Genomic DNA, 20,231 nt, shown 5'->3' on the forward strand with positions numbered 1-20,231 from the left:
CGCCCCACAGCCGCCGTCCAGACATCAGTGCTCGCCGGCTCCAGCCCCCAGCCGCCGCACAAGAGCTGCAGAGACTCAGGGGGAGCCCTGGGGGAGCATTGTAGCTCAGACCAGCACACCCCAGCCGTTATCACCACACACTCCATCCGCCCCCCCATCACCTGAGACTGTTGTTGCTGTTGAGGAGTTGGGGCGGCGAAGCGGTGAGCATCTAAGCACGTCGCAGCAGGAGCAGCTGCAACACCTATTGAGAGAATTTGTGGACATTTTTGCAGCCCGAGAGGAGGACTGTACCAGGACAGCTCTGGTGCAGCATCACATTGACACTGGCCCCGCGGCCCCCATTCGCTTGCGCCCCCACCGACTGCCTCTCGCTAAGCGCCAGGCTGCCGAAGAAATGATCCGAGATATGGCAGCTAACAGCATTATTGAGCCCTCGGACAGTCCCTGGGCCGCACCCATGGTCATGGTGCGGAAGAAAACGGGGGGGTGGCGCCCCTGCGTGGACTTTCGACGACTGAATGCGGTCACCCGCAAGGACTCATACCCGCTGCCGCGCATTGATGATGCATTGGATTATGTTGCTGGATCCTGTTGGTTCAGCTCTTTGGACTTGCGCAGCGGGTATTGGCAAGTAGAGCTGGCGTCAGAGGCCCGGCCCAAAACTGCGTTTACCATAGGGCAAGGACTGTGGCAGTTTAGGGTGATGCCCTTTGGACTGTGTAACGCCCCAGCCACTTTTGAAAGGCTGATGGAGCGTGTCCTTAAAGACATTCCCCGCACTCGCTGTGTGGTCTACTTGGACGATCTGTTGGTCCATGCCAGAGACTTTGACCAGGCTGTCCACAACTTATGGGAGGTCCTGACAGCCATCCGTAGTGCCGGGTTGCGGTTGAACCCGGCCAAGTGTAACCTGCTCACCCGCCAGACGCAGTTCCTGGGGCACGTGGTTAGCGAGAGCGGGGTGGCCACCGACCCAACAAAGGTGGCTGCGGTGAGGGATTGGCCCCCACCAACCAACATCTCTGAGCTACGGAGCTTCCTGGGCCTGGCCTCCTATTATAGGAGGTTCGTCAGAGACTTTGCAACCATCGCCAGCCCCTTACATCAGCTGACAAACAAGGGCCGGCGGTTTGGGTGGTCTGAGGACTGTGCGGCAGCTTTCAGGCAGCTAAAAGCCGCTCTCATCGACGCTCCTGTCCTGGCCTACCCTGATCCCAACAAACCTTTCCTTGTGGACACTGACGCTAGTAACGTGGGGGTCGGGGCTGTACTCAGCCAGAGGGGGGAGTCTGGGGAGCAAGTGGTGGCCTACTATAGCTGCAGCCTCAGTCGCCCAGAAAGAAATTACTGTGTCACCCGGCGGGAGTTGCTAGCGGTGATCCTGGCAGTCCGTCATTTCAGGCCCTACCTCCTGGGCACCAGGTTCACACTGAGGACCGACCACGCTAGCCTCACCTGGATGCTGAACTTCCGCCAGCCAGAGGGTCAGGTGGCAAGGTGGCTGGAGATCCTCCAAGAGTATGACTTTGAGGTTCAGCACCGACCAGGGCGACAGCATGCCAATGCTGACGCCCTCTCCAGACGCCCATGCCTCGCTGATGAGTGTCGATACTGTGGTCGTCAGGAAGAAAGAGGTCTGGGGCCATCGTCGGCGGCAGTAGGGCCGGGTGACAGTGGTGGAGATGGGGAACCGTTCACCACCGAGCAGCTGAGGCAACAGCAGGCGAATGACCGAGTGCTGGTAAAGGTGAGGGGTTGGCTGGAGGCCCGAACACGTCCAGACTGGCCAGCCGTGTCCTCCCAGGGTCCCGAGATCAAGTCGCTTCATTCTCAGTGGGGCAGCCTGGAGCTCCACGATGGTGTGATCTACAGGCGGTGGCAGGCACCTGGGCGGGGAATCGACCGTCTGCAACTCCTGGTTCCCCACACTCTGCGGCCGTTGGTCCTCCGTTGGGTTCATGGGGCAGCTGGAGCCGGCCATTTCGGGAACTCTAAGACAGTGCGGCGGCTGCGGCAGCGATTCTACTGGCCGGGGTGTCGGCAGGATGCAGAGCTGCACGTTCACTGCTGCGATGTCTGCACAGCACAGAAAGGACCCAGCCGACGCTCTCATGCGCCGTTGCAGCAGTACCTAGTCGGGGCGCCCATGGAGAGGATCGGGGTGGACATCTTGGGTCCGTTCCCCATCACAGAGGCCGGCAACCGCTTTGTCCTGGTCGCCATGGACTACTTTACAAAGTGGCCAGAGGCGTATGCGGTGCCGGATCAGAGTGCTTACACATCGGCGCAGCGACTAGTGGATGAGATGTTCGCCCGGTTCGGGGTGCCGGACGAACTTCATAGTGACCAGGGGCGGAACTTTGAGAGCCGATTGTTCAGTGAGGTGTGCCAGCGGTTGGGGGTGAAGAAGACAAGAACCACTCCCCTCCATCCGCAAAGCGATGGACTGGTTGAGCGGTTCAACCGCACACTGGCGACCCAACTTGCCATTTTGACCAGTCAGCATCAGAGAGACTGGGACCAGCATCTGCCCCTGGTCCTGTGGGCGTATAGGACAGCAGTGCAGGAGTCGAGTCAGTGCACACCGGCGGCGCTGATGTTTGGCAGGGAGCTCCGCACGCCGGTGGACTTGGTGTTCGGGTCGCCCCCCGAGCCAGAGATTGCCGGTGGGCCAGAACTGGACTATTTCAGGCGATTGAAGGAGCGTCTGAGCACCGTTCATCAACTGGCCAGGGAGGCTCTAGAGGACGCTGGAGCCCGCCAGAAGCGGGCGTATGACGCCCGTGCCCACGGGCCTACCCTTGGGCCAGGGGACAGAGTGTGGGTGTTCTGCCCCCAAAGGAAGCGGGGGCTGTCACCCAAACTGACTCATCATTGGCAGGGACCTGGGGAGATTCTGGACCAAATTTCAGAGGTGGTCTTCCGGGTCCGAATGCCTGGACGGGGTAGACGGGTGGTGCTTCATAAGGACCGGTTGGCACCGTACCACCCACTGGCCCCAGAGCAAGAGACTGGTGGAAGCCTGGGCGGCTCCCCACCATCCACTCCCAGTGCCGAGATGGACAATGACGGACTCCAGACTGAGCCTGGCGCTGGGAGTGGAACATCAGGGAGGCCGAAGCGTGTTCGACGCCGGCCAGGACATTTGCTGGATTTTGTTGTGGGAGATTAGGGTTGTGGGGACACTAACCCTCTTGTGGAGGGGGTTATGTAATGACCTGGCAATCAGCGCTAGCAGCCAGGTGCATTATGGGTATTTGTTTAGAGTTGATTTATGCGTTATTTAAGTAAGATGGTTGGGTTTTTGCGTCAGCAATGTTATGTGTGTTTATGTTCAAGTCAGTTCGGGTGGGTTTGGTTCATTTACTGCCCTGTTATGTAAAGAGTGTGCTGTTACCGTCACAGAGAGAGATGTGTAGGGGAGGGACTTGGCAATATGGGCTTGCTTGTAAAAGTTCTAATTCTGTGTTCAGAATAAATGTGTAATGAAGACATTACTGCCTCCTGCTGGTTTGTTTTGCCACTGCTTTGGCCGACAGAGACACTCAAAGTCGTGCGGTGTATGGGACACGAGTGCTCGCATTTCCTGCTAGTAATTAGTCTAGTAATAGTGGAGCGGCCTAACTTAGCTCCGGCTAGCCCCACGTTCTACAGAACAACAGCCAGTTGTTACAATATGATACAAATATGTGATCTGCGTCGCCCTTACGCAGATAGGATGCGCAAGATGGACGCCTGCGTCCTCGTAGCGCAGTGATGATGCCCTGGAAGACTCACGTCCCTACTAATGGAGCGAGCAGAATCAGTCTGAATGTAGAGAATACATTTAAGTGAGTGGCTTCAAATTGTATGGCGTTTCTTCCATCACCTCCAATGGCCGTGGCGTTTTGTGTTAATCTCGGTGTTCTGTTGGGGCTGCTGTGCGGACTGTCTCAGTCAGCTCGGTTATACACTGAGGAGGATCCAGTGGTTATACTGAGCAGCGACAGCTTGAAGCAGACCGTGTTGAACTCCTCCGGCGCCTGGCTGCTTCAGTTCTACTCGTCGTGGTGCGGACACTGTATCCAGTACTCGCCTACATGGAAAGCGCTGGCCGGAGACGTGAAGGGTAGGTGCATTTGTATGATCATCTTCCTGTTTATTCACTCTCTTGGGGAAAGACAATAACATTTCCTTAAACGTTTTAAGGCATCCTCTTCAGACACCAAGTTTTTCCAAATAATAATATGGAAAGAGGTTCTTTAGGCATGATCATTCTTACTATGTAATGTCAAAGTGATGGTAATGCCATGGTATATCAAAGTACTCATACTCTGATATATTCCACGGCACTGAGTGATTAACATATCCACACCTCCACGAATACATATGGTACTATCATGATATTGATATAGTTCAAGTTAAACATGGCGTTGCCTTGATTTCTAAGTAATTGTTAGTGCTTTTTCTGTTTGGCTTGCTCTACAATAAATTATTTTCGTTTTTATTTTTAAATAGTGTAAATGTATTTTATTGTACAATATCACATGGGTTTTGCTTAATGAGGCTTACTGAGTTTTTGTGCATTTGGATTTAAGTACACAGGAGGGCATGCATAATGCCTGGTTTGTTGATACACCTGCTTGTAAATCCACGGTTGTTGCTGACTGTTTTCTGTATTTATCATTACACTCAAGGCCTTTATGTTCACCACGACACACACACACACACACCGTCAGATAAATGTCTCCAGGTAGTGTACAGTATATTTCTTTTTAGTTGTCTCTTAATATTTAGTTTTTTTTTAACAATTAGATGTATAGATTACTCCAAACTGAAAATTGTGTCGTTATTGACAAACTGATTCATGAGCACATCATTCAGATCAGTTTTGTGAAGCAGTTCAACTGATTCACTGAAAAGATCCGACTCAAAAGAATGAATCATTCACAGTTTGGACATTGCACGGGCTCTCATGAACTTTTGTTCAATAACGACTTAAATTCTGGCCTTTTGTCACACAAATCTCACGTTGGTCTAAATCTGTATTATTAAATATTATTCTGGCCATACGTTTTAATATAATTGAGCTGTCAAGCTCCAAATATAACAACAACATCGCACTTGTGCACTATGTTCATGCCAAAGATTTATGTAATAAAAGGCCAAAATATAAGTTGTTATTTGACACCACTATGAATGAATGTTTCTTTTGAGTCAGATCTTTTCAGCAAATCAATCAAACTGGTCTGAATAATCTGTTTATGAATCAGTTTGTTCCAGGGTTAAAGGACAGGGGTCACCCAAAAATTTAAATTGTCATTAATGATGTCGTTCCAAACCCGTAAGACCTTCGTTCATCTTCGGAACACAAATTAAGATATTTTTGATGAAATTCAAGACCCTGAATTGATATGCAATTGCACTGACCCTGCATAGACAGCAATGCAACTGACATGTTCAAGGCCCAAAAAGGTAGCAAGGACATCATTAAAATAGTCCATGTTAGGGATGCACCGAAATGAAAATTCTTGGCTGAAGCCGAACAAAATGAAACACTGGGCCGATGGCTGAATACCCGAACACAGTTTTTCGCGTCCCCCCCCCCCCATATATTTTGCCAGTTTTTTCACCATTGCATAAATTAAATAGCCGAAATGTGCGTTTTACGGTTTTGTCTAGCTTTTCAAAGGACAAATCAATTACAAAACAACAATTTAAAATTATTTCCTTAACACTGAACATTTTATAACATTCTAGCAGACACTATACCAACAAAGCATAATTTCACTTAAAATTAGTAAGTAAAATAATTTTTTTGGCCATTTTTGAGACCCCCTTCTTGAATCAGTTATGTATTTTTTACTGTACAAATAAATACAGCCTTGCTGAGCAGAACAGAATTCTTTTAAAACTTAAAAATATTACAGATCCCAATATGAACACTGTGTGAATGTTATAATGTATTAATAGAGCTGTTGTTTATTATTATTATTATTTAATAAGTTTCAGCGCAGATTCTCCTCGCACTTTGGACTTTGAACCCTGGCGCTGCGAGCTCGTGCAGCGATGTTTGAATACATGCAATTCGTGCGTGTATTAGAAAACACAACATTCTGCAGTTTATTTACTACACGTTCTGAGGCTATTTTGCGATTTCAATCATCATACAGTAACCAGCAACAACCACACTTCCTCTTCTCATCGAAGACAGGAGATGCAGTTTTTAAACACTCTTGCTGTCGGTGCTTATATAATGATTTTTGCCTCTGCTGCATTAGTGTGCGCCTCTGTTTGATCGTGTCACGTCATTGTTCGGTAAAATTTATTAGTTTTTTGCTTCTTATTATTAATAATTTTGGTTGCCAAACATTTGGTGCATGCCTAGTCCATGTGACATCAGTGGTTCAGCCTTAATTTTATGAAGCGTCAAGAATACTTTTTGTGTGCAAAGAAAACAAAAATAATGACTGTATTCAACAATTTCTTCTCTTCTGTGTCAGTTTTCAATGCGCGTTCACAACAGTATCAGGACGCATGCTTGTGCATTCCTCTGCTTGTAAACAAGCCACAGCACATGCAGTTTCTACTTCAGAGCAAGGTTCTCAGATAATAACGACTTAAATTTTGGTGTGTTATTGTATGGTGTCAGAAGATTTGGAATATAGTGTGTTCCTATGATAGATTTGTTTGAAAAAAGGCCAGAATTTAAGTTGTTATTCAACATAAGTTTCTTAGAGAAGTAGCAATGATTGATTCATTCATGGTTTGGACATCCTTTTGAGTCCAGTCTTTTTATGAAGCAGTTGATCAGGTTCACAAAACTGGTCAGAAACATTCCATGATTTGTTCATAAATTGATCCAGTTCTTAAGGTCAGCTCACTGAATTGATATGTCTTACTGATTTGTCACAGCAGTTAATAGTCTCAGAGAATAACAATTTAAATATAGGTGTGTTTGTCACACAAAGGTACCATACGATTTCAGAAAATTTGGAATATAGTGTATTAGCCATATATAATTTTAATTATGCTTTTTGCATCCATTTGAAGCTTGAATGCTCCAATGCTCATTCATTCTAACTGCATAAAAAAAGAGCTACAATATTTATTCAGTATTTCTTCTTTGCGTTAGATGGAAGACAGAAAGTATTTGCAGGTTTGTTATGACATGTTAGTAAATTATGTAAGTTATAACAATTATAATTTTTGAGTGAACTAATCCGTTAAATAGTCCTGTAACACATGCATTTTTAAAAGTAAAAAATACTTTAAATTTGTATGAGATCATAAAACTGAATGTATGTTGTTAATTATACAAGAATTAAATATAATTATACAAAATTTGGTTTTAAAATGGTAGATGAACTAAAGTATGTCAAACCACAAAGTTTGTTTATATTTTGACTATACAAATCATTTTAAATATATCCTGTGGTGGGAAAGATATATATCTCTTTCCCACCACAGGATATATTTAAAATTATTTGTTTAGTCAATGCATTTGCCCTCATTTAGATGCATTTGCCCTCATATACCTTTTTAAATTCAGACATGACCAAGTTGTGTATAAGCACCAGCAAAATGTCTATATAATATAACACTAACTTGCCTTTAAAACAAATGTGTTTGGTTTGCCCAGTTTTTAATGTCATGAGACAATTTCATCAAGCTTAAAATGTCAACACTGATACAAAAATAGCATTTTAAGTTGTTATTTTTCATGATCTGAAAACAGAAACTCAACATATGTAATCCTACCAAACTTCTCCTGTACTGTATGTGTTGATGAACTGGATTTTACAGGTTTAGACCTGATAGACTCAAAGATTTCCTCTAGTTGCTTTCATTTTCTGTTTGCTGGTTTTGATGAGTGTTTTCTGTAAGCAGCTCTGGTTGGATGGGGAAAGCCCACCTCTGGTCAAGCTGTGGCTCCTAAAGCTCCTCTGAATAAATAATGGGATTAACAGTCATTTTCTCTTTAGACCGTCTTAGAGCTACAAGACCGGCCTAATTGCTAATAAAAATGCTTAGACAGCAGTGCTACGTGCCTGCCGTGCTCTGAGATAAAGGACCGATGGTTTTCTGGAGGAAGCCACTTGTGTTGGGTGCAGTGAAGGGTGACTGCGATGAAAAGGTCACTGTAGACTGACACATATAATCTAAATGAGGGCGAATGCATTTAACACCTTGTCTCGAAGATTCTAAAAGTGGTAGAGCTGTGAAATTATGCAGGGTCCGTTTTTAAACCATCAAGAGTTCTCTCTCACGGTGTCCAACATCTGTAATGAGTTTTCATTTCGACAACAATTTTTCATGTTACAAATTATATTCAAAGGAAGTTTAAATGGTAATCTTAATCGGATAGTTCACCCAAAAATGAATATTATGTCATCATTATGTTGTTTTAAAACCATTTATTCTGTGAAACATAAAAGATAAAAGAAACATAAAAGAATGTTGGTAACCAAATAGTTTTGGTGTCCATTGACTTCCAAAAAACACTGAGACATTTCTCAAAATATATTCTTTTACTGAATGTTTCGCAGAAGAAAGAAAGTTTGGGTTGATATGCGGGTAAGTAAATGATGACAGAATTCAGTTCTGGGCGTAACTTCTTTTTCTCCCCCTGAATCCTCAAAGCTAATTTTTTCTAGGCTTAAAAAGGGATCCTAAATCCCAGCTTTTCAATGAGTATGGTACTAAATGATTACCCTGTTCTTATGCTGAAGTATTTTTGTGTTGTTTTTTTTGTAATTAGACCAGCATAAGATTGGCTCAAAAATGCATATGCCATATCGTATCACAGGGTACAGTTCTGGAATGCCATGCCTTGCTTTTCCTCTTCATTGGACTGGGAAGGAAGGGGTGATTATGGCCTTTGGATGACTAACGTTGCGAGGACAAGTCTTCTGTTGAATGCTTTCAGTCTGCCTTTGTTGGCACAAGCTGTCGGTTGGGTGGCTCGCGAGTAGCCGCCTACCAGCTGTTACCTTCACAATGAGGGTCAGATGGCCCTATTGTGAGGACGCGACCCCGCTGTGCATTCCCCCACACATCCCAAAACCCACAGAGTCCCACCCTCAGGTGAAGAATAGAGGACTAAAGTGCCCCGGCTGTCCCTCCTCTTTCTCATCCAAACATTTTTATATCAGCTGCCTTCTTCACACCCCATCTGCTTCATCTTTCTGACACAGATTTTACAGCTGTTCAGTTTATGAGTTTGCGTTAAAAACAAACCACCTGGCTGTGGAAACTCTGTATACAATGTATGAAATCATGCATTGAGGCAGTACGACTATATTTCTTCTCACAAAGTTTTATGTGAGAGACATATCTACATTTCCGATGTCAGAGCTCACAACCATGTAATGCATCAAATGATTTTAGGCTTCCTGCCAGAGGTCCTTTTACCTCTCCACTTAGGCTATCTGGCATCTGTTCTGGGTGCCAGTATGGATAAAACATTCAGTGTAGTCGTCAGCTTGTGTTTTACAACACAAATCAAGAAATATTACTGGGCACAAGTCTCTACAAATGCTCTTCTACCTCTTCACTTTAGGGCTGTTGTGAAATGTCTAAAAAGAGCATTATTAAACCGAAAACAAGTATTGACATAATGTGGTACTTCATCACAACATCATTTAATTTGGGGTTACTTCACCCAAAAATAAAAATTATGTCATTATTTGCTCACCCTCATGTCTTTCCAGCCCCATTAGACATTTGTTCATCTTTGAAACACTGATGAATGTATTTTTAATGACTGGGGAAATTTATGTTGCTCCATTAATAGTCCATTATGTCAAAACTTTGATCTCAACAAGTCGCTTCAACGAATTCAAAAAGAGATTGTAAAAGTAATCCATATGAATGGAGTGTTGATCTATGTTTATATTTGAATAAAAGCCTTAATTATATCTGTTTATCATATAAAGTAATTCTGTGACTTTAGAAGATTTGGTTTAAATGACTCGATTCATATGCATTGAAGTTTAGTGAAGTTTTGGTGGAATGGACTTTCAATAGAGGGTCAAAAATCTTTCTGGTTTTATTAAAAATATTTTAATTTGTCGTTAAATGATGAATAAACGTCTTATGGGTTTGGAACAATGTGAGAGTGAGTACTTGATGACAGAATTTCTCTTAATTTTTAGATTCATAATGTTTTGTTTGTGAAATGTGTGATGTCTCTACTCTCATAGACTGGGCACAGGCCATTCAGATAGGAGTTCTGGATTGTGCCTATGAGAAGAACTTTGACATCTGTAAGGAGTTTGGAATCCACTTCTACCCCACCTTCAGGGTATGTTTGTACAAATGATCTTATTTATTCTTTCAGCAGATTAAAACTAGATGCCCTTTAAAAAAATTAAATAACACTTTAATTATGAAACTTAAACTGTCATTAAGTTTTGGAGTCATTGTAGATTTGTTTGGAACCATTTTTGTTAGCAAAAACAGACAATGATAATATTGTCTAAAATGTCAATATAAAATCAACATTGCATTTTCAATTGCACTGGTAATCGACAAAAACATAACTATTGTTTGTGTGATTATTGCTTAACTAAATCATATTATGTAAAATATAAGACAAAAACTCATAATTGGCATTTTTGGCCCATACATCTCGAAGTATGGGGGAGTTCTAATGGCATTTTAATAGACTACATCAAGCAGAACATGTACTCCAAGCATGTTTTTGTTTAATTTTTTTCCATAAGAAATCTTATTGGTCCAAACTCCTGCTCTACAACGCTGTACATCAAAAATATTCATATATATATCAAGGACGATTTACAGTAGTCATCTAGTTGTCTATTAACAGACTAGCCAATTATAGAAGGTGACTGGATTATTTGGATTTAGATTATTTATTTTTTATTTATTTACCTTTTAAATTTAATAATCTTAATAATGCTGACAGCCTGTTATATTGTGTTTGCACAGTATAAATCTTATTGGAAATGTTCCATCTTTGAATTCATGCATTAAATGCATCATGTTTCCTATACTATTTATTGAATGTTTATACTGTGGCAAGTTAACTTAAAAAAAAATAAGACCCCTGCCTTCTGCTCTATTTTGCTGTGCTTCTCTCTAGCTGTTTTTGTCTTATCGAGGTCATGTAAACCTGAAACCAGCGTAATTATACAATAGACAAATGTATTATTACACCCTTATCAAATTTCTTGTTGCCAGAAACATGCCTGGTTAGGACACTGTAAAAACTGACATATATAGGACATGTTGTTTTAGAGATTTAATTTGGGTATAATTTCTTATTTGTTTTTCTTTTTAGTATTTTAAGGCACATGACACCACAAATGATTATGGGAAGACATATCGTGGTAGGTTTAATTATTTTAGCTATGATTAGAATTGAAGCTTTGTCAATAATTATTGTTGCAGCGATTGTAATTATTGTGGAACTAACTTGAATTTCTGATTTTGTTTTATTTGTGCACTGATAGGGGCTGACCGAGAGCTTCAGACAGTGAGGCAGTTGATGGTGAACTTCCTACAAAACCACACAAAACATGACTGGCCTGTGGGCTGCCCTCCCCTTGACCCTGCCAGGTGCCCAAATCTACAATATTACCACCCGTTTTAAATCATCTTCACATACACGTTCAATTCCAGCCATTTTTAACATTTTCTGTCTCCGGCTTTCAGAGCGAAATTATGAATGTTTGTTTAGGGCTTCATTTCTAGACATAAATGGAGTTCGTCTCCATTTCTATTTAGAGACACTGAGTTTGTCATCTGTTGCAGGTCTGAGGAGATTCTATCCTTAATGGGGAAGAAAACGGAGTTCTATACTGCAGTTATAGTTGAGGATGAAGACTCTTATATTGGAAGAGAGGTATGAAAAGTGGTTGTCAATTGTCGGACATAAAGCAGTATAAGATCGTATATCATAATTTACTCACCCATATGTCTTTCCAAATTGATCTGATTGTTATTGGTCAATGTTATTTTTATCAGCTGATCAATTTTCAGTTCGTTTATGTATAAAGCAGGCACAAATTCACACTTACACTACAGCTCTGCTGAATGACCGAGTTTTTTTTCTCACTGCTGTAAGCATGACATTGCTGCACTGGTGGGCAATTTGTTGTTGTAAGCATTCTAGCTGTTGATGGGTGGTGATGGCGCAGTGGATAAGACACATGCCTTTGGTGTGAGAGACCCGGGTCCGAATCCACTGTGAGACACCAATGTGTCCCTGAGCAAGACACTTAACCCCTAGTTGCTCCAGAGGCATGCGACCTCTGACATATATAGCAATTGTAAGTCGCTTTGGATAAAAGCGTCAGCTAAATGAATAAATGTAAATGTAAGCATTCACTTTAGATGAGACATACCTAAATTCAGATATGTATGCCATTTTCTTTTATTGATATTAAATTAAATATAATGTGTCCATTCAAGGGTAACTATAGTAATTCTGCTGAATCGCTGTGCAGCTAGAAGGGAAAAAATTGCAAATGCATATAAAAGACTTTGTGAAAAATAAATATGTCGACTGGTCTCAGTTTCCATGATCTGTGCAGCTCTATTTAAAATTAGCATGACTTTCTTCCATTGAAGACAAAATACATCAAAACAAATAAAGACAAATAAAGAGAATTTTTGCTCAATGTCCAGGCTTCTTTTTACCATAACATAAACCTAGATAGACACTGCAAACCTCCAAAAAAAAAAAAAAAAAAAATATATATATATATATATATATATATATATATATATATATATATATATATATATATATATATATATATATTATAAAAGTATACACACTATCAGAAATAGCAGAAAGTAACATTTTCAGTGAATAGCACAGAAACATATATCTGTTCTTTACATAAACCTATTGTATTGTTTTAGAAAGCCTACATAGCACATTTATAGCACTTTTTTTTCTTTTTTGGTGCTTGATGGTTGTAGTCTACTTTTGCTGAAAAGAAAGCAGTTTAAACCAGTGGCTCTCACTAAATCTTTTTGTTATAATAACAAAATAATAAATAAAATGCTAAAACAATAAAAATTATACTGACTTCATATTTTTGAGCATATTATTTATTTTTTTTATTTTATTTTGTTTTAGATTCGATAGTCTTTGAATATTGCCTTTGAGTCCCAATAAACCAAACTCCTTTTGTGTTCCATGGAAAAAGTATAATAACATAGGTTTCAAATGACAAGTGGGTGAGAAGATGATGATCTAAATGACCCCTCCGGGCATAATTAGTGATGTATGCTCTAATTTAATGTTTTGCGCTCTTTTTAACTAGGTAATTTTGGACCTAATGCCATATGAGGGTTTGGCAGTGAAGAGAGCTCTGAGCTCAGACAAACTTCTAATGGAGAAACTAGGGATAAGTTCAGTTCCCTCAGCGTACCTCTTCTATCCCAACGGCACGCACACTGTCATGAATGTGTACGTTAACAGCCTCTGCTTTGTTCATTTTGGTCTAATTATCAAGTAGAGGTCCTGTTTATGTGCATTTGATACATTTTTGTTTGTGTTAACAGTCAGAAGAGGCTACGCTTTTTCTTCTCCTCCTTCCTAAAACTCCTCCCTGGAGTACACAGGAAACAGTCCACCTCGTCCCTGCAGCGTCCTCATCCTGGGAATAATGGACAGGGAACCCATGTGGAGTGGAAGGAGTTTGAAAAGTGAGTTTTATTGATATTTACACTACTGTTCAAAAGTTTGGAGTCAGCAAGGACAGATTAAATTTATCAAAAGTGGCAGTAAAAAAATTACAAAGGATTTCTATTTCAAATGTATCATGGTTTCCAAAAAATATTAAGCGGCAGCTTTTTTCAACACTGATAATAATAAGAAACATTTTTTGAGCAGCAAATCAGCATATTAGCATGATTTCTGAAGGATCATGTGACACTCATGAGTAATGACTGCTGAAAATACAGGTTTGCCATCACGGGAATAAATTCCATTTTAATATATATTAAAATAGGTTATTACAGTTATTTTAAATAGTGAAATTGTAATATTATGTCACAGTGTTACAATTTTTTACTGTATTTTTTATCAATTCAGACATGGTGAGCACAAAATAAAAGGTAAAAAAAATAATAGTAATTAAATAAATGAATATCTTACCAACCCCAGGCTTCTGAACAGTTGTGTACATTTCCTGTAAAAAGTGACATAGTCCAAATTTCTGCAGTTTAACAGTTTAGAAGATGAACACCCATTTTTACCCACTTTGACATTGGTTACCTCATCTTAATGTTTCTTCAGGTCTAAGGTATACATGGCAGATCTGGAATCTGGCTTGCATTATCTATTGAGGGTTGAACTGGCCACCCACAAGACCTTAGAAGGAGAAGAACTAAAAACTTTCAAGGACTTTGTAACAGTTGTCGCCAAGGTAGCGTTGTAACCCAAACACAACTTTTTTTTTGCATTTGAGCTGTCTTCTTGCACTAAAATTGTTTTCATTAGAGCGTTGAAATTTACAAGGTTATATCTTACTTGGCCCATTTGATTGTAGCTATTTCCAGGTCGTCAATCTGTAGTGAAACTTCTCGAGACATTGCTAGAATGGCTAGTCAGTTTACCTCTGGAGAAGATCCCCTACGATGCTATCCTGGACTTAGTTAACAACAAGATGAGGGTAAGACCGTCACCCACTAAACAACTTATTGCATAATACATCTCATAAAGTCTTTTGCCTGGTGACATGTAAGCTTTTAGTTGTTTTTTGTGTATATGACAAGAGCATAAATCAGTATGTTGGTGCTCTGTTTGTGTTATTCTCAGATCTCAGGGCTGTACCTGAGTGAGCAAGTGCAGTGGGTTGGATGCCAGGGTAGTAGTGTGGCACTAAGAGGATATCCCTGCTCCCTCTGGACTCTCTTTCACGTTCTGACTGTGCAAGCTGCCAACCGACCCGATGCCCTAGCAAACACTGGTATTAGCAGGGAAATCCCTTCTGAAACATGTTTGAGATGATCTCATCCGTTGTTATCGTTATTGTAGATTAGCAATGTTCAGTATAAATAATTCTGTAATATAATAATTTCATATGTTGCTGTTTGGTCTGTAGCAAGCAGAGCATTCATTTGGTAGATGTTTTCTATTAGTTCCTGTTCGTCATTGCTACAATTAATTTAAGCCCACCTTCTTTCTCTCAGGGTTTGAGGATGACCCCTTGGCAGTCCTTCAAACCATGCGTCGCTACATTGGGACCTTCTTTGGTTGCCAGGAGTGTGGGAAGCATTTTGAGGAAATGGCTCAGGAGTCTCTGAACCAGGTCAAGTCTGTTGATGATGCAGTTCTGTGGCTATGGAGAAAACACAATCAGGTCAATGCAAGACTGACAGGTAAGACAGAAAACATACTGCACAAATGTACAAGTGAGTGACAAAATATATACATTAGCGAGGTTTGGGGTCAGTAAGTCTTTTTTTTTTTTTTTTTCAGCAAAGACACATTAAATTGATCATTAACTTTAAATCCATTTAGAATTTTACAAAATATTGTCATTTCAAATTAGTTCTGTTCTTTTGAATGTTCTATTCATTAAAGAAAAAATGTTTCACAGTTTCCACAAAATATTAAGCAGTGCAATCGTTTTCAACGTTGAGGACAATAAGAAATGTTTTTAGAGCAAATCAGCATATTAGAATCATTTCTGCTGAATCATGTGATGCTAAAGACTGGAGTAATGACTACTGATAAATTCAGCTTTGCCATTAAAGGAATAAATAATGTCAAAACAGTTATTTTAAATTGTAATTTCACAATATTCTTGTTTTTACTGTGTTGTTACTGAAATAAATGTAGCCTTTATGAGCATAAGAGACTTGTTTAAAAAACAATAGAAAAATCTTACAACCCCAAACTTTTTGAATGTAGTGTAAGAAGCATGGGAAAAAAAAGAAAACTGGCAGGAATAATGAAAGGAGACAAGAAAGAAGTATGGATAGAAGGAAAGAATATAAGAAAGGAGAATTAGGATTAAAAGAAGGTTAAAAACATGATGACATAAAAGGACTGGAAGTGTAAGGAAGAAAAAAGCACAGGAGGGAAGAAAGAATGAATGAATTAGAAATGAAAGGAAAGGAAAAAGAACTGTAAGAAAGGATGTGGGGGGGTGTTAAGGACAGGAAGCAAGAAAGGAGGAATGACATGAAGGATAGAATGCAAGGGTGAAAGAGAGGTAAATATGGTAACAAAGAAAGTAGGATGGAAAAGAAGGGAAAGAAGAAAAAGAAAGAGCAATATTAGGAAGTAGGAAGGATAGAAGGTATGGAATTAGGACTGGAAGGGAGAAAGCAAGGAGGGCAGGAAACAAGAAGTGAAGGAGGAAAAGGCAAAAGGGGTAGGAAGGAAAAGAAGGAAAGAAAGGAGAAGGGACAGGAGGGAAGGATGGATGGAAGGGTAGAAAGAATAAAATTAGGACTGGAAGGAAAAAGAAAGAAAGAACGAACGACTTCATTAATGTTCCAGGAGAAATTCAAGAACTACAATCATGTTTTCTTGTCCAAACTATAAATGTAAAGTTCTCATAAACATGCTAGCAGACGTTGCCCTCATAGCTGATTGCACTCGTTATGCAGGTTCAATGAGTGAGGACCCCATGTTTCCTAAGACTCAATGGCCGACTCCTGATCTCTGTCCCACATGCCATGAGGAGCAAGAAGGCCTTCATGTCTGGAACGAACAGATGGTGCTCACTTTCCTCAGACAACACTACTGTGCCTCAAACATCTCCCCAAAATACTCCAGCAACAGCCAACCAGAGCCAGGCCCTCCTGCTCCCGACAAACCCAAAGCCATAACCAAACCTAACAGCAACCTTCACCTCAACCACAACCTAAAGCCATCTCCTGACAGCGCTCCTAAACATCAGAAGAGGAGTGACACCAATGGTGCAGGAGAGAAGCACGCCGGCATCCAGATAGATGCCCGGCAAGGGATGACGTTCCTGGGCCTGGGATTCTCCAGTGTGGACATGAGTCTCTGCGTGCTCCTCTATGCCCTCTCCTGCGTCTTCCTCATGTTCATGTTTTTCTTCTTCCGCATTCGCTCAAAGAGATGGAAAACCAGAAACTTCCGGCCTTACGTATAGCAGCGGAATACTGCGATGGGAAACTGTGGATAATGTGAATGTAATATATGAAACCCCTGCCAATTGTTGAAGGAGACTTTTAATTTATTTATGACTTTTGTTTTGATCTTGTTGTTGTTGATGTTTTTGTGAAGTGTTTTGTAATGAAGAACTTGTGAAAGTTTAACTCGTGTATCAGGCTTAGTTTTGTGAACAAGCACCTGTTGGCGAGGTTTTCTCAACCCTAAACAAACAGAGAGGATGATTTAACAGGAGAAGCTATTTTATTATAGTAAAAGTAACAACCTAGGTCAAAGTATATTTTTATGAATATTCTACATTATTTATAGAGATTTTTATTGAAATAATATATCCTAAGTTTCTCACAGGGTATATATCGCTCTCTATGAAAGTCACTCTGTCCCCATATTTCTGTTTGATGGTCCAAAAAACACTTGGGAATATGATTTATTCTGTCACTCAAGGTCCCTAGCCGAGAAGCCAGTGACACGAAACACTGCCTGTCAGTGACCAGATGTGGAAAAATCTGCATGTGAAGTCACAAAAAGAGCTACGGTTCATTTTAAGCTTAATTTCTTTCTTTTAATTTTTTTCTACCTTTTAAATCTTGTCAGAATGCTTCATAATTGGTTGTATTGATGCAACTCAACAGGGGATTTATAATGACTACAATAATCTCTTCCAAAAAATAAAAATGTGTCAAATTTTCAGACTTTTTTGGTACTCCGTTATAGTGAGCACACTTAGTGAGTAAACTTTTATTGATAATCTCGTTTTTTTTCTGTAGATTACTGGAATTTAACTGGAACTTATTTCAATAATTATTTTATACTTAAATTTTTTTTTTGTCCATGTCACTGTAAAACAAATGCATTCTGTTGTAGAGCTCATAGAAGACACACCATACATGTTGAACCTTAAGGGAACGCATTATTACAGTGTACTCGGAGGATTCCTGATCACAGACCGTTTATTGTTTAACATCTATATTACTACAGCAGTATTTGGATTCAAAGTTTAGAATCAAAATGTGTTGTTATCGTAAAAAAACTAAATATCATTATAAGCATTTGGTTTGTGGACTGATTTGTAATGTGTTCAGCTTGTGATATTTATTTCACTATCTAATGTAGCAGTGTTAATGTGGACCTGAGGCTAAATATTTATAAAGCATTCTTAATAAAATACGGCTTCTGTGTTGTGACAGTATGTGCCCGTTATGTGGCCTTCTAGGCTGCTCCAAATGAACGGCTGTAAATTGGATAGAATTTAATTATTATTATTTCCAGTGCTTTAAGAATTATATTTTCTATCTAAGGACTATTTTTGGGTGCAGTTGTTCTGTATATATGTAGTTTGTCCTTTCAGGGGAGTTGTTGCATTTTGTATGAAGAACACTGTAAGTTATCTTTCAAATAAAAATATGTATTTCCCATCATTTTCTAGTTCATATCTACCAACAATGCAGATACATACATGTACTTGAGTTTTATGGAGCACCACTATAATATACTGTTACTTGTGGTATAATGTAAATGTTTCATTTTGAGATCGGTTTTCTGAAGAGTGGTTCTTAAACAATCTTTTATGAGGAGAAAAGTCGAATGTACCGTCCCGAGAACACCGTGTAACTGCAATTTCAAGTCTAAGCACACCGGGAGGTCATTTAAGTTTTCTATTGCTGTAAGTCTGTGTCTGCCCTCTAGTAGGCAGTATGGAATATCACTTTCCCCACCAGCTCAGACTGCAGTCTGTTCTCCCCAGGGACATCATACATGTGACCATACTAATGCTGTCTATTACTAGAGCTCCAGCTGTCAACTTAACAGATGTCTGCACAGGCACTTATGTTTCCAAATGTAAAATAACTTCATCTCTTCACACTGGGAGAGGACATTTTTCCTGGATGGTGTGCATTTCGCAGTGGAAACAAAGTTTAAGGGCACTTTCTTCAAGAGACAGCTTAATGTGTCAAGTTTGGCTTTTTTCCCCACAGCCTGACAGTTTGACAGCTTTTAAAGAGACCAGACAGACAGCTGGAATCAAGTTTTGCAGCAGTCGCAGGGTGTGTGTCTGCTGCACCTCATTGATTTACTATAATTTTTTTGCTGTTGATATTAGACAGAAGACTGGAAGATGGCAGGGCAGTTCGTCTCTAATAGTGCTGACTCACGCCGTAGCCCGTCGGCGTCTCAGCATTAAAAGGCGGCGAGTCAGAGACAGAAGCATAGCGCCTTCTTCCCCACTTTGCTGAGAGACGCTGCTTTACTGCCCCACTGCTCTGTACTCAACTCTTACTTGCACACTACAGTCTTTCAGCCATCCGTCTAATACGTGCCGCCTTAAAATGCTTCTCGGTTTGATGTACTGATCTGAGATTCAGGGCAGCTTTGAGGCTGAGTCGCTCTCTTTTCTTTCTCTTATCGGTTGAGTATCTGTCTGATGCCGTGTTGGCACATCTGATTGGGTATGCAGACTCTGTACTGAGCATGCCAGCCTGTGACAGGGACTGCAATGCAGAGCTGCTCTCCTGGCACACACCGTTTGTCTGCCCTTAATGTAAATAATCCTGAGCATGCAGCCGATCATGGCAGACAGCTTCTGATGGATTATGTGTCTGCACGCATTCGGGTTGGTGCATGCGGGGTGCACGCTCCTGTTCTTGTCTTTTCTTCGTGTGTTGACGCTCAAATAAAAGTGAGCCATTGCTCCATCTCTCTCTTTCTGTCTTGCCTGTCTTTTGTCTCCATCGCACATGAACACGTTTACTCTCTGCAGGGCAGTTATCCGCATCAGGCTCTCTCTCTTTCTCTGTCTCTCTCTCTCTCTCTCTCTCTCTCACTCTGTGTCCTTAAATGACTTTCCTTCAGTCTCACTCCCTCCCCCTCTCTCTCTAGTCTCTGTGTCTATGCCTATAGCCTCTCTCCCCCTTTCTGTGACATACAGTAGATGGTGCATCGATTGCACACAGACGCTTGCTTTCCCTCTCGCTGGTTCAGTCTTGTGCGGGGAGGAAGAGGACGGATTGAGACGTATCTCTCTGCTTCTCAAGGTACCTTTCCTCATGCTGAGCTGCTGTGTGGAGCCTGGACGCATTCTCTCTCTCTCATCTCAGAAGATTCTGCTATAGAGGTC

The 20,231-nt window shown here is 41.0% G+C and overlaps 1 protein-coding gene across 1 annotated transcript; it reads left to right on the forward strand.

Annotated features, from left to right (window-relative positions):
- The first annotated feature begins 3,773 nt into the window (after positions 1–3,773).
- On the forward strand, positions 3,774–18,533 carry LOC306871222 (sulfhydryl oxidase 2-like). The gene is made up of 12 exons (XM_079419003.1): positions 3,774–4,111; positions 10,188–10,288; positions 11,288–11,336; positions 11,460–11,565; positions 11,761–11,851; positions 13,284–13,429; positions 13,525–13,668; positions 14,261–14,390; positions 14,514–14,636; positions 14,783–14,933; positions 15,157–15,345; positions 16,585–18,533. Exons 1-12 carry the CDS (start codon positions 3,853–3,855, stop codon positions 17,094–17,096), a joined length of 2,001 nt encoding a protein of 666 aa, XP_079275129.1. The 5' UTR covers positions 3,774–3,852; the 3' UTR covers positions 17,097–18,533.
- Positions 18,534–20,231: the final 1,698 nt, after the last annotated feature.

Source organism: Barbus barbus, assembly GCF_936440315.1.
Source record: "Barbus barbus genome assembly, chromosome: 6".
Classification (NCBI taxonomy): Eukaryota; Metazoa; Chordata; class Actinopteri; order Cypriniformes; family Cyprinidae; genus Barbus; species Barbus barbus.